Source organism: Phalaenopsis equestris, unplaced genomic scaffold (genome assembly GCF_001263595.1).
Source record: "Phalaenopsis equestris unplaced genomic scaffold, ASM126359v1 Scaffold000399, whole genome shotgun sequence".
NCBI lineage: Eukaryota > Viridiplantae > Streptophyta > Magnoliopsida > Asparagales > Orchidaceae > Phalaenopsis > Phalaenopsis equestris.
The window spans coordinates 546,144-560,300 of NW_018164841.1; the positions used below are offsets into that span (position 1 = coordinate 546,144).

Sequence of the window (14,157 nt, forward strand, 5' to 3'; positions counted from 1 at the left end):
ACTTAAGAGTTCTTATGATGTAATTGGTCTGCTAAAAAGAAAAATAATAATTGGAGGGTGATGGTAAAATTATCAGTAAAATAACAATTAAATACATATATAATATACTTCAAATGGATGGCATGTTGGATATGATGAATGGTGTCGCGATCGATATCTTCTAAAATTGATTTGAGTAGATATTATCATGCTAAAATGAGAGAAAGAAAAATGAAAACTTGTTTTTAAGACTAAAAAAGAATTATATAAATGCTTAATAATGTCTTTTGGGATAACAATGCAGCTAATAGTTTCATGAAGATAATAATTTGGGTTATGACCTTTAATTGAGAATTTTTTTTATGTTTAATCATTTGATGTATCTTAGTGAGTACTTAAGATTTAGAAAGTTGAAAAGTTGCACCTAAATTTGAAGATTGTTACTTTGTGACTCCATTTATGATATTGCAAGATTTTGATAATGTCTAAGAATGTATTATCTATTGATTCTAATAAGGTTAAAGTAATTATTGATTAGCCAAAGCCTACAAATAGACATTATATTTAGAGTTTTCATTCTATTTATTTTTTATAAACAGTTAATAAAAAAATTTAGTAATGTTAATGCAGACAATTCAAGGGAATTAAATATGTCGATCATGCTTTTACTAAAATCGAATAGAGACTAGACTTATTGATGCACATTTACTTCTATTTTTTAATTTTAATAAAGTATTTGAGGTTTCTAATGATAGTTTCTAATGAGAAATTCAATGAGAATACACATAGTATGGGAATGCATATAGAGTAGGTATTAGAAGAGTGTTGAGTCAGGTGGGGCATCTCAAAATATTCTTTAATGAGAAATTCAATGAGAATACACAAATTAGGATAGAAAACTCTATTTTATTTTACAAGCTCTTCGATATTAGAGAAATTATTCATTATCTACGAAATGTGTTATATTTTAACTATCAATATCTGAAATATCCCGAGTTCTCAAAAAAATTTCTGACATGCTAAATAATAGATAGTTTCAACAACAATATATTTTTGACTTTTAATAATATGGAGTTGTTACTATTTATGTTGATACTTTAATAAAAAAAAATTAAAAAAATAGAGTTTTTGTTTTCTTACATATCAATCAGGTTAAGTAGACTAATTTTGATTATATAAAAGAGAAATATGTTGCTTGTAAGACTTACGTTGAGATTTAGCAAAACACATACAATGACTTATATTTGCTCAACTAAGAATACAACATTAAAGCTTATTTATTTTACCCTAATTCACTATTAAATTATATTTTGACTCTTAAGAGTAATAAAACTTATATATAGCTGAAAATATATATACTTTGCTTAGTCTGAAAAGAGATGAAGTGTGAATTATTTTTAAATGAGACTTATTAGCTTGTTGAGGATGGACAAAGTCCAGGCTATATAAACCTCTACAAAATCCAAATTAAGGCTTAGAGGATATTAGTATGAACATTGTATTAAGTTTACCTTGAATATTGAGAAATTGAAAATCTATGTGTAGTGTATTTGCACAATCATTTGCATAACATATACTAGATCTACATAAGGATAATCACAAAAAATAGCTACTAACTACAAAAATTATAAACTTTCTGGTAATGTTAAAGAGGGATGTGTGAAATTTAAGCTTTTTGAAGAGATAATGATGGTTTAAATCAAAAAATGGCTGAATCAAAACAAAGTGGGAATACATCGAAACTAATTCCTAATTCCTACAAGTTGAAATTATTTAATATTATGCAATACATCGAAACTAATTCCTACAAGTTGAAATTGACAAAAAATACAGTATAAATCTAGTTTTCAATGTGTCTAATTTGGCATGATTTCATGAAGCTACTATCAATTCCTTAGATTCTAATCTTTTCTACCTCTTCCTTGTGAATCCACATCCATTCCTATTCTAAATGCTTCCTTAAGATATTCTACATAATGAGATTGACTCCATAATTGATGATGCATTTCAAAAATATATTATTAACTAGAAAGACAAATCTAACTATGATGATTCACTGATTACTCAGAAAAGGCTCAAAATGCATGTTTAGGTTTGCTTGATGAGTATCAAATGCTGAATTATACATTTGAGTTTGTCCAAGCTAGAAAATTCATTGAAGACATGTCTTATTTTCTTGTCAAAAACATCACATTAAGCTTTAATTTTTATGCAGTTCATAAATTTTGTTTCATTAGTCAGGAATTTTATTTAATGTTTATGTTTTGTGAGCATGCCAATGATAATGACCAAAAAGAGTTGCATTATTCGAGAAAGATATTTCCTAGACAATTCATAAATTTTGTTTCATTAGTCGGGAATTTTATTTGAAGTTTATGTTTTGTGAACATGCCAATGATAATGACCGAAAAGAGTTGCATTATTCGAGAAAGATATTTCCTAGTTTTAGGAAGTTTATCTGTTTGACATATTTCAATCTTGATTTACTTTAGATTTATTCACAGAAAAGGTTGAGAAGGTTTGGAAGACTTTTATTGGGTTAGGCATCAAAAATTCAATTCATTGGAACTATATCTTTTCAAGTCCAGTAGATTAATGTGGTGGTCTATGGTATTTAGTATCATGCACTGTGATTTTGAAGAATTCAATTAAAAAATAATTGAAGCAAGAAATTTGTTGCTTGTGGTTTGAACCTCTGCAATTCTGTGTATTTGAAAACTTTGTGGATTGTCGAATGAAAGAATCAAAATCTTCACATTAAAATTGATAATATTTTGAGGTGGCCAGAATAACTTAAATTTGACTTGTAGTTATCATGAATGTAATCCATATTTTTTTCCTTTAATAATTTTTTTTTTCCTCAAATTTAAATTTTTGAAAGCAAGTTAGACGTCTGGTTCCTAGAGTGTGGCAGATGATAGAGTACTAATACCAATGGCGATATTGACATGAGAAGTAACTTTACCCTCAATCCAAAAAGAAGACCTTGATATTGATAATGAACCAAAAAACTTCATCTCTCTGAAAGTGTAATTTAAAGTAATGTTTTTTATTTCACTCCCAATCACCAAAGAGCAGCTAAGAGGAATGGTAATCATAGATCTTTACGGATTTCCTTCATATGCTAGTGCCTCAATTAGTGAACAAAAATAAAAACCTTAACGAAAAATTCTAAAAATAAAAAATTATAATATTCTTGTCTAATTCTTACTTGTTACACAACAATTAAAGAACACCCTCACCTCCTAGGTAAGATTTACACATGCATCAACCCATAGGTTGAATAATACCATGTTTGAAGAAGTAAATTTGCACAACTTCCTGTTGTAATGAAGCTAGCATAAGAGAAAAAAATCTAGAGGAATTGAATTCCATAGAACATCACAAGAAAGGTATAACAACTTTTGAGAATAAATTTGTCATCCTTAAACATCCAAAAAAACCTTATTATGTTCTGTATCCGTCTTAATCTCAACAAGCAAAGAATAAAACTCAACAGTTAAAGGGGTAGTATGATATGCATAATTCTATTCTAACGAGCACATCTTCTATTATATAACAACCTGAACCCAGATTTGATAGAACAATTTTCATTCAAGGTATTTTCATACATTTCTGCAAATACAATTGTTAAAAGAGAGATTTTCTATCCACATATATTTTCAATACTTGGGACTATTCATACAAGCTTCATATTAGATGCTATGGGAAAAAAAGGCTTCAGTAAGTTTTTGTACAGCTTTGATGAAAGGAGAGTTAAGAGAATATTTGGAAAATAAAATCAGTAAACTTTCTATCCTCCATGCATATATCTTAAATGATTGAATTGGTAAAAGAAGAATTTGGATTATCAATTGAATTCTAAATTCCTATTCCCGAAAGAGCTAGATTAAAAGATTTAAACTTGATGATTTCCAAGCCACCAAACTTCTTTGGTCTAGGCACGCTTTCAAATTAGAAAGGAAAGGATCAATCTCCTCCAATTTCCCATTACATATTTTTAATTGAAATAAATTTCTTAATAACCTATAGAAAAAAAGACATGAAACAATATAGTAGACGAAAAAATAAGCATCTCTGGCTAAAAAGAAGGTTGCTTATCGGATTAGCCAACCACTTTTGAGCTTTATCAACAATACTAAACCAAAAACTTCCTCAAAGATAATTGGAAAACCAATATATTCATTTTATTGAGAATTTTTCATAAGCTTAAATCGAAATTGGAGGAAGAGATTTCACTTTACCCATCATAGAACTAAGGTAGACCAAAGAAGACTTAAAATTGTTTCTAGAAGCAGCACTAACGAAACTCAATGAAGAAGCATTTAAAAAAATGTCATTTATCCAATTAATGAATTTGTTAGAGAAATATCCACATTGCAACAATTGAAAGTATTCTCTAATTCAAATTAAAGCCAACAAATTCTTTCATTTTCTTGATGGAACTATGAATAAGCTCATTAGCAGCAAAAACAAAATCAAGAACTCTGATTTTGATCCTAAGATATAGCTACTAACGATGAGGGATGAATAAGATGCTCATTAGTTAAAACCTTTGTGGAATTTAGTAAACACCAGAAAACTGATGTGCCTAAAATCCTTTTGTCTCCAAAGGATTATAAAAAATAAGAAAGAGACAAATCAGCACAGAAGAAAGTAAAGCAAGAGAAGCTTTACTCCCAAAGTTGTGTAAGAAGAGTTTAGAGAACTCTTCTACCAAGAAGCCCACATCTGTTTAAAAAATGGAATATTTACATACATACAACTCAATTCCTATATATTTATATATCAAACAACTAAACTTCAATTTTTACATACATAAAACTTTATACATGCTTGAAAAGGTGTCTTTCACTTTTAAAGAGTTAAAATAATGGTATTTTTAATGTGATATGAAAGATTTGGGTCGTCTGTATGTAAAATTTAAAGTTTATGTGTTAGATATGTAAATACATAAGAATTAAGTGATATATATGTAAATGCCCCTAAACAAATTTATAAGAAAATCATGTAAACCTAGGGATTTATTATTAAGAGAGAACAGCAGTGTTAACCATCACTAATATGTGCAGGTCTGTTGCTATTACTTTCCTTGCATAGAAATTTCTTGAGAAAAAGCCTAAAATAATCCCCAGATTAATTGTATGCGGCTAATTTAGTCCTAGAGTAATACATCTTTCAATATAACCCTTGGCTATACAAAATTTATCCAAAATGATCCTCATGTATGAATTGTTAAAAATTGGAATAGAAAATTGATCCCAATTTAGCCCCTCAACCCTACAAAATTGATCTAAGTTTAATCCATAAGAGATCATTTGGGTTCAATTTTGCATAATCGAGGAGATAAACTAGCTATAGAATTGTCTGAAAATTATTTTGGGCTTTTTCCAAAATCAAATTAATTAATTATGCACGTAATGTAAAATAAAGTAGAAATATGTTTTCTAGCATCAAATATCATAAAAAAAGAAATTTTTCAAGTAGCAATGCAATTAACCTCTTTGATTATTTTTGGCAAATCTTCTCTCCTTTTGTCGAGCATTTCTTGAGTTGCATGATTGAGATTTTTGGAAGCTGCAAATATAATTAGAATATTAGACAGATTCTAAAGGCATTATACCAGTTTAGTAAAAAGACATGCCTCATATGTGATGGTTCCATTTTCCCTTGTTCATTAAATTCTGGTTTGAAATTATTGCTAGGAACATTATTAGAGGAGTTATTTGAGAAATTCTTTCCACTAGTTTGGCCATCCGTCATCTGAAACAAATTTTAGTCAACTTTAACGGCCACCATGGGCAGGGAAATGGAAACAAATTGGGCACATTACATAGAAGGAAAAGAAAGCAATAACTTGGTACTATATCCATGTAAAAAGCAATCAGATTCTATGGATGTAGAATTCAGAGAGAAAATGAAATGCTTAAAAGGGAGAGTCCAACCAAGCCTGGATACAATAACTAGGAAACAACACATTCTACAGTAGCCTTTAAATATGTGTCAGCTGAATTGGTTGTAATCATTTACATAATTAAAATAAACTTATAAAAAGAAAAAGTTGAATGAAATGGTCCATCCAACTAAGCGAACTGATTAACAGAGTTGCATTTTGCAAATACTGCAAATAAAACAGATAATGCTTTCTTTCTTATGTCCTTCAGATCAAATGCTAAACACGCATGATGTAGTTTAAATTATTCATCCATTTAGAAGGATACACAGTACTATCAGAACACATCTTAAATTATTCATCCATATATTTGACTAATTGAAATTCAAAAAGTTTTCAATAAATTAAGGGTCTATTTGAGACAGCTTTCTGTCTGTTTTGCCTTTTAAAACGCCACCAAAGTTCAAATTGGAGAACTGCTTTCTTGTTGCTTTTTAGAAATTTATGTGGTAGAAAACTGATTTTTTCAACCTGAACTTTTAAAGTGTGGTGACTGTCACAGTTTTTTTAAAAAAAATATTTTTTTACAGCAACTTCCCAGCTGCTTCAAGAAGCTGCAACTGCTCCAAACAGACCCTAAATAAACATTGATAGAACTTTTAAAGTGTGGTGACTGTCACAGTTTTTTTTAAAAAAAAATTTTTACAGCAACTTCCCAGCTGCTTCAAGAAGCTACAACTGCTCCAAACAGACCCTAAATAAACATTGATATTTGAAAACGATCTGTAAATCCCAATATTCAAAGAAGATGTATAATAAAAAAATTTATAAGAATAAGAGTTTACATTCTCTTAAAAGGTAATAACCTATCTCTCTCTCTCTACACACACACACACACAAATATATACATATATATACACACAAATATATACATATATATATACATACATATATGTATATATATACATATATGTATATATATATATATATAGATCGTTTTGTTTGGGTAATAAGCACGCAAAAAAATAAAAATTTGGGAAAGTTACGCTCTATCGGGTTGTCAAAGAGGACCTTAGGAATTTACTTGCAATTTATACAATACTTATCAAGGAGAATAGGATGCAACAAAAGTCAAATTGACGAGCAAGATATCATAGAATCAATCATCTGAATAAATAATCCCAACTTACAAATTGATAAGGCCCATCAATTACTTGATGGAAACTAATGAAATATGAGCAATATTTCAGGAGTAAAACATTTATTAAAAAATAGACTTTTGACAATTTGAGCTTTTAAAACAAAAGGTAGAAGAGGCACCCATAAATAAAGTTAAAATGAAATAACAAAGAAAGATATGGGCAAGATTCAAGGTAACATGGATAGAAGCTATACAAAAAAATGTTATACAAAAGCTAACAGCTTATGTCTCAACATAAAAAAGGGAATGTTATTTATAAGTTAATTCAGAAAATTGAAAGAAAGCTAATGAAGATAATGATGACAAGTTGGAAATCTTAACTTATATTACTAACAATTAGAAAATAGTGACGAACAATTATTGATTCTAAAGATGAAAAAACAGAGAAACCAAGAAAATAGTAGAAAATGGAAATGCAAATACAATGGACAGGGTAACTTTTAAGTATTTGATAGTCAAGATAATGATTTAATGAAATGACTAAACGTATCTTTCATCGCCCAAAAAATATAAACAATAACGAGGGAAGTAGTAGGGCGAAAATGCTTTATGATAAGAATGATTTAATGATCTTGTTGTAGTGTGAAATGCTTTATGATAATAATGATTTAATGAAATGACTAAACGTATCTTTCATCTTTAATCTAAACACTAACTATCAAGTGAGCGAAAATGCTTTATGATAATAATGATTTAAATTTAAAGTAATACAAATGTGTGATCGCCTAACATTGCAAATAAAGTGTTTATTTTGCCAAATGGCTTAAGCTTTTGGGCTGATGGTCTCTATCTGTTATTGTATTGGGTAAAGCTCAAGCCATAGTCTTCGAACCCCCATAATAAGTAATTCTAATGTTAGTATTTAGAGTAGGTTACAAGTTTACATATGCATGTGGCCAATTGTAGCATTTCTGGTATGGAGATTGGGGATAGTCAAATAAGATTTGAATGCCATGGGCAGTGTATATGTGCACAGGTTAATGTCCAATGAAATAATATTTACATTATTTAAGGTCTAGCTTATTTTTATCAAAAGAATCTATATGCATATAAAAAAAATAAAATAAAATAATTTGAAATAAGTAAAGCTTACTTGTTGTAGTTTGAGCTTGTTTAAGTACTTCTCCAGATAGAAGGAATTGGGAGACCTCAATTGTAACTTGCAGGTTTTATAGTATTTGTCCAAAATGCCTAAGTAATTTTGCATGTAACCTCATGCTTCTAGTCTTTTTATTCAAGGTTCTATTAATATGGTTGGCAATCCCATTCTGCTATGGTGTTTATAGGACCGTTCTCACCATACAAATCACATTAAATGCATAAAAATCCTTAAACCCCTTTGTCTCATACTCTCCTATATGGTTTGACCAATATACTTCAATTTTAATATTTTTGGACCAAATACAATTTTCTTCATGGTCTTCTGCCACTGTAAAGTATCAAAGGAATCATATTTATTTTTTAAAAAATAAACTCATTCTTTTCTGGTGATGTCATCTATAAAGGTGACGTACGAAAGAGATACAATTAGGAACAGTTCCTAAACATTAGCGTATGCAAGCTTTAGCTTCTAAGTTTTTTGTTACGTTCCAACTTTTACAAACCTACCTCTTTACTTTCGAAGAATATAACACTCACCAAAATGAAAAAAATAGCAAGTTCAATTAAAAAGATTGCATTTTGAATTGCAAATCCTCATCCCTTTCTCAGTCATATATCCTAGCTCACAATGACATGTGCATGAATCAGTGTGTGAACTTCAACCTCTTGATGCTCTTGATATTCCCATGTTAGAAGCTATATGAAGTGTATGACTTTTGTTGATTGACCTGTCAACATAAACCCTTTGATTACTTTCTAAGTGTCAATAAAGATTGAGTTGTAGAGCCGAGCATGATATTAAGCAAAAAAATAAAAAAGGATATTCAAGAAAAGCAATATTCTAGAAATTATTCGATAACAGCATTCATTGCAAATGACTCTAGAAAAATACTCATTAAAACTAGCCTCTAAAACAAACATTTTGATGTATATTCATCATATTTATAATATTAGTTATTATGCATATATTAATTTATATTCTCCTAGAAAAATACTCATTAAAACTAGCCTGTAAAACAAACATTTTGATGTATATTCATTATATTTATTATATTAGTTATTATGCATATATTAATTTATATTCTCTATATAAAATGGCATTAAAGGAATGTACATGCATTAGTATCAATTGATATAATCAAGGGAATAAAGTATACCATTCTCCTCTTTATTTATTTGTACTCACATCCATTTTAATCATTGGCTTTCTCCTTTCCACCATTAGCAAAGCTCTTCTAGTAAGAGTAATGTGTTCCCAAGTGTGTTTGTCTACTTTTTACATAACACCAGAGCTAAAGAATATCCATAGTCCATGGGCTTCTCATTAGAACTAATCCTGATTTACATATAAGGTTTCTCATATAGGCCTCCTGTGTTTTTTTTCTTGTGCTCAATATCAGTGGAGAAAAACTCAACACACCATTGAATTTTCTTCTACCCAATCCTCTAAAATTAGTAAAATTTCCATGTATTCCTTATCTTCGGCAAAACACATTCATGTACGACAACAAGTTGATTCAAATCATCTCTATCAAGTTAACTAGCAATAATTTACATGATCTCACCACTTTTATTGCTTGACAAAGGCTCATGGGTTATGAGGATAGATCTCTACCATCTCATCCAAAGTTCATTTAATAAATTTCCAAGAAAAACGATGAGGCCACAAGATTAAGGGAAATATTGTCTTCAACTAGCAATCCAAAAATAGTTTCCTCAGACTCAATTGCTTAACAGATAGATCAAGTCTACTCTCTTACAAGAAGTGGTCATTCAAGAGGGAAAAGTAAGAAGTCCCTCCCTCACTTACTACCTTCCCACTTATTCAACTATAGAAGATCAAAACATAAGCAAATCAATAAAATTCTAAGTAAAATAATTTGAAATTGAATTTGATATCATTCCTTGGAAATCATCCAAAGAATCTTGATAACTCTTTCATCACTAAAAAGTCCTATGATAAGAATATTTGGAGTCATAAATTGATTCACATGTTTCTCTATTACTTAAGTAAACTACTTGTTTATCCTTATACCATCAACAATATATTGCTAGTCAAGCACAAAACCTTGTGTAAGAAATGGCAGTCCAAAAAGAACAAGTAACTTGTATTTTCTGGTGAAATTTATAATTAAATAAATAAGAATAATTTACATCAGAGAAAATGGGCGCAAGCAAGTTCTTAACAAACAACCCCTTATTTATAAGTAAATTTGTTCCCTTCAAAATAAATAATAATGAAGCAGTATTGTTATGCAGTTGAATCAACAGATGCCCACAATTTTATGAAATATAGAAATGAGTACGAAAATTGAGGGATGGCATATGAAACAAAATTCATGCAACAACAATCAATAATAAGAAACTATATACGTTTTTGAGAAATTGGCTCTAAAGTTATATTACTCATTTAAAATACTTCATTTTCAGTTCGCATGGTGAAAGAAGATTACATCAGTCTAATGATAAAACAACAAAGAAGACCAAAAAGAATCGCTTTAGTAAGGATGTAAGAATAAGGTGGGAAGGGCATTAATCCCTAATCCCAATCCCCTGCTCCTGCCACTTCCATACCCAAATGGACAAATTTCAGTTGGCATAAACAGCCAGGAACATAACAAATTTGTGCATATGAATGTAAAAAGCAACAAGCATTAATTCTTGCATAAATGTGCGTTTTTGGAGGGATTACGAGATAAAAGATAAGTTACCATCAATAACAAATGGCATTCATAATTATTACTAAAGCTAAATGAATACCATCATAGGGGTAAGAAAATGCGGATGATGGCTACCTGTAGCCGCTGGCGTCCATTGTTGGACTTACTATTCTGCACTGGACCTGGCAAATTTGGTTTTTGTGATTTCCGTCTGGTTATCTGTGTTTCAAGCCCTTTCGAACTACTCGATCTCTGCCCAACCACTGTGCTGCCATTTCTCAATAAAACAGGATTGGAATTACCAGAGCCGATCACTGGTAACTGAGTATTACTGAGTATTAGGAGGAAAGATACTGAGTATTAGGAGGAAAGATAAGGCTTTGTAAGCCTAACAATCCATATGCTGAAAATCCCAACATCTGGTTCAGATTCTGATCCATAGGTGGCCGGCCTAAAAGTCCCCCATGCTGTAAAGACATGAAGTGAGCACTAAGCAAATTAAGCTGCTGCCCTGGCAACTGGGGCATCATCCCCTGCTGCAAAAGAGAGCCCATAAGAGTATATTGCAGTCCCTGCATCATAAGCTGCTGCGTAAGCAAGCTCAGAAACGCGTTCTGGTTGTTAAAGCGCCCCATCGCTGGCATCAACATCTGAGGATTGTTGAAGCCGAATTGGTTGGGTAGGGCGCTTGAGGAACTTGTAAACTGTTAACAATTCAAAAGAGATTAATGAAACTCAATTGTTGGAGAAATTAAAGGAAATAAAAAAAAAAGGATATAGAAAGGATTTACAAGATTGGGAGGTGGATCGTTGCGTCGTTGCACCGGCTTTTGGTTCGCAAAAGGAGGAAGGAAGGGAAGCATCGTGCTTGTTGATTCTTCAATAGTGAAAAAGGAAAGCTTTTCTTGGTTAGAGTAAAAGCTAAGAAGGATGAACGAAGGGAAGAGAGGAGATTTCAAGATTTGGTAAGGCGTTGGGCAACGAAAACATCTTTGTGGTGGTTTGCAGTAGGGTTTATTTAGATTTATTTCTTTTTTCTTACATACCACAAAAATTTTATATATTTATAAATTTAATAATTAAATTATATTTTTAATTTATACCCAAAAGGAGCCTAAATCATACTAAAAATGTAAGTAATACTAGTTTTTCTAAAATGAAATATATATGTTAAATTCAATGAAAACAAAGACTCAAAGGGTCATTGAGGGAAGCAGTAAGGTTGGGGTAAGCAACTGCTGGGAGAGTCAATCGGGTGTTGTGACAAGTTAGATGGGTTGTTGAAGGTTGGTTGAGGAGGTAGACAACTACTAGAAGAAGTCCTGAGGGAAGTAGTAGGGCTGACAGCAGTAGGGGAGGGGTTTGTGGTTGCAAAAAGAGACTTGGAAGGAGGCTAACAGCTCTATGTGAAGGCTATGATTGTCATAGGAGAGTTAGGAGGTGGTTGATAGTTGAAGGGAGGAGCTTTGGGGTTGTAAAGAGTCGCGAGGTGGCTGGAAAATTTAGGGGAGAAGCTGCGGGCACTAGGAGATGGAACGACAGCTTTAGAGGAGTTGTGGGGGTGTTAGATGGAACGACAGTTGTCGGGGAGGGTTGTGGTTGTTGTAGGAGAGTTGGGAGGTGACAGCTATAGAGAAGAGGCTGAGGGGTGAGGAGATGGATCGGCGACTGTAGGAGAGGAGTTGCGAGGGTTGTAAGATGGAACTACAATAGAAGAGAAGTATGACAAGATAAATTTCTTAGCGAAGTCGAGATACAGCCGAAGCACCACCCAAACCCGTGGAGACAATCACCACATCGGATAAGGGACAATCGTAACACTACCTAGACATTGGAGACATCCCTCAAGAGAGAAAACACTCGGACAAAATTCAATTTATATTTCATAAAGCAATCCCTAACTCAAAGCAGATCCTCTCCTATTTATAAAGAGACATAAATTATCTTGAAACACTAAAATAAGATGGAGAATAAATTCAGATTTTAGATCTAAGGAAAGGATTTAAATTAGGAAGGAAAATAAAAATTGAATTTCAGCTTTTAGGAAATGTTTTAAATTAGATTTAAAATTTTGGAAAGGTTTTAAATTAAAAAGGAGAATAAAAATCAGATTCAATTTTATGAAATGTTTTAAATTAGAAAAGGCCTAGAAAGAAAAGTAAGCCAAAAAAAGGAAAAATGGTAAAAGGAAATGAGGGAAGAGGAAGGAGGTAAACCCCCGTGTCAACTCATGTGTTAGTGTGACATGAAAATTGATAAGTTGAATGAACTTAAACCAACATCATGACATCTAGTTCCAAATTTATAAGATATGGAGAAGAATCTTAGGCCATGTCAATCATTTGTCATACGACAAAACTAATATATTAAATGATTACCCAATACTATTAGTTCACCCTTTTTTCAGTCAAATTACAATGAGAAGAGAATAAGAAATCAAATATGCATTCTCATATACCCTAAAAACACAAATCTTATAATATGATTAGGTTAACAAGAGCCAAAAAATAAAAAATAAAAAGATTCAAGTCAAACATGATTGTGCAATCAGGATGACAAAACCTAGTATAATTCACATTTAATTGCATCAACTCTCCATTAAGGTCAAAAGTTAAAATAACTCATGCACTAATCAACTTGGGCTTGGCTTTTCATACCCGAACAATGTCTGCACGTTCTTGTATTTTTGTATACTTTGTAGTAATTTTGGAGCTTCCTATCTTTTCTTCTTTCTTCTCGATTTTTGAATGTTCTATCTTAGATGATGTACTCATGGGCACATCAGGATTCAACACCACATAGATAGTTTATGTAGCATGACAACGACTTTATATATGCTTAAAAATATAAGAATTTGATATTGCTGCTAGAAGATTAAATTCCCCGGCAGCGGCGCCAAAAACTTGACAGCGGTGATAGACTTGATAAAGATGTGTATAAAATATTCAATATTGCAAAGTCACACTTATCAACTCAAGTATATGTATCGCTCAAGTAATACATGGCTCTATGGCTCTCCTGGATATTGATCCCATAGGGAGTAATATTAGAGGCTATGAACTAAGATTTAGAAAATCAATACTTAATCACAACAATAAAGTTCAAATTGCTTATTTGTCACTAATAGGCAATTGAAATAAATATGTAATTTTAACAAACTCTTAATTAACTAATTCTAATAATAAAGTTTTTAATGTGAAGTTCAATATATAAGAAAGCATCATTCTCCTTGTTAAGAAATTAAAGTGAATGTGAATTCTCCTTGTTAAGAAATTAAAGTGAATGGATAAAGTGAATTAGTTCAAATTGGATTGTGTCAATCT

At 31.1% G+C, this 14,157-nt stretch overlaps 1 protein-coding gene across 1 annotated transcript in view; it reads right to left on the bottom strand.

Moving 5' to 3' along the window:
• The window catches only part of LOC110026724, a 20,589-nt gene extending 8,739 nt beyond the window's left edge, over positions 1-11,850 (bottom strand). Inside the window, 5 exon segments of the mRNA XM_020727803.1 lie at positions 5,480-5,556; positions 5,624-5,742; positions 10,970-11,165; positions 11,198-11,538; positions 11,626-11,850. Of these exon segments, the coding sequence (XP_020583462.1) occupies positions 5,480-5,556; positions 5,624-5,742; positions 10,970-11,165; positions 11,198-11,538; positions 11,626-11,697 (805 nt within the window). The 5' untranslated portion in view covers positions 11,698-11,850.
• Positions 11,851-14,157: the final 2,307 nt, after the last annotated feature.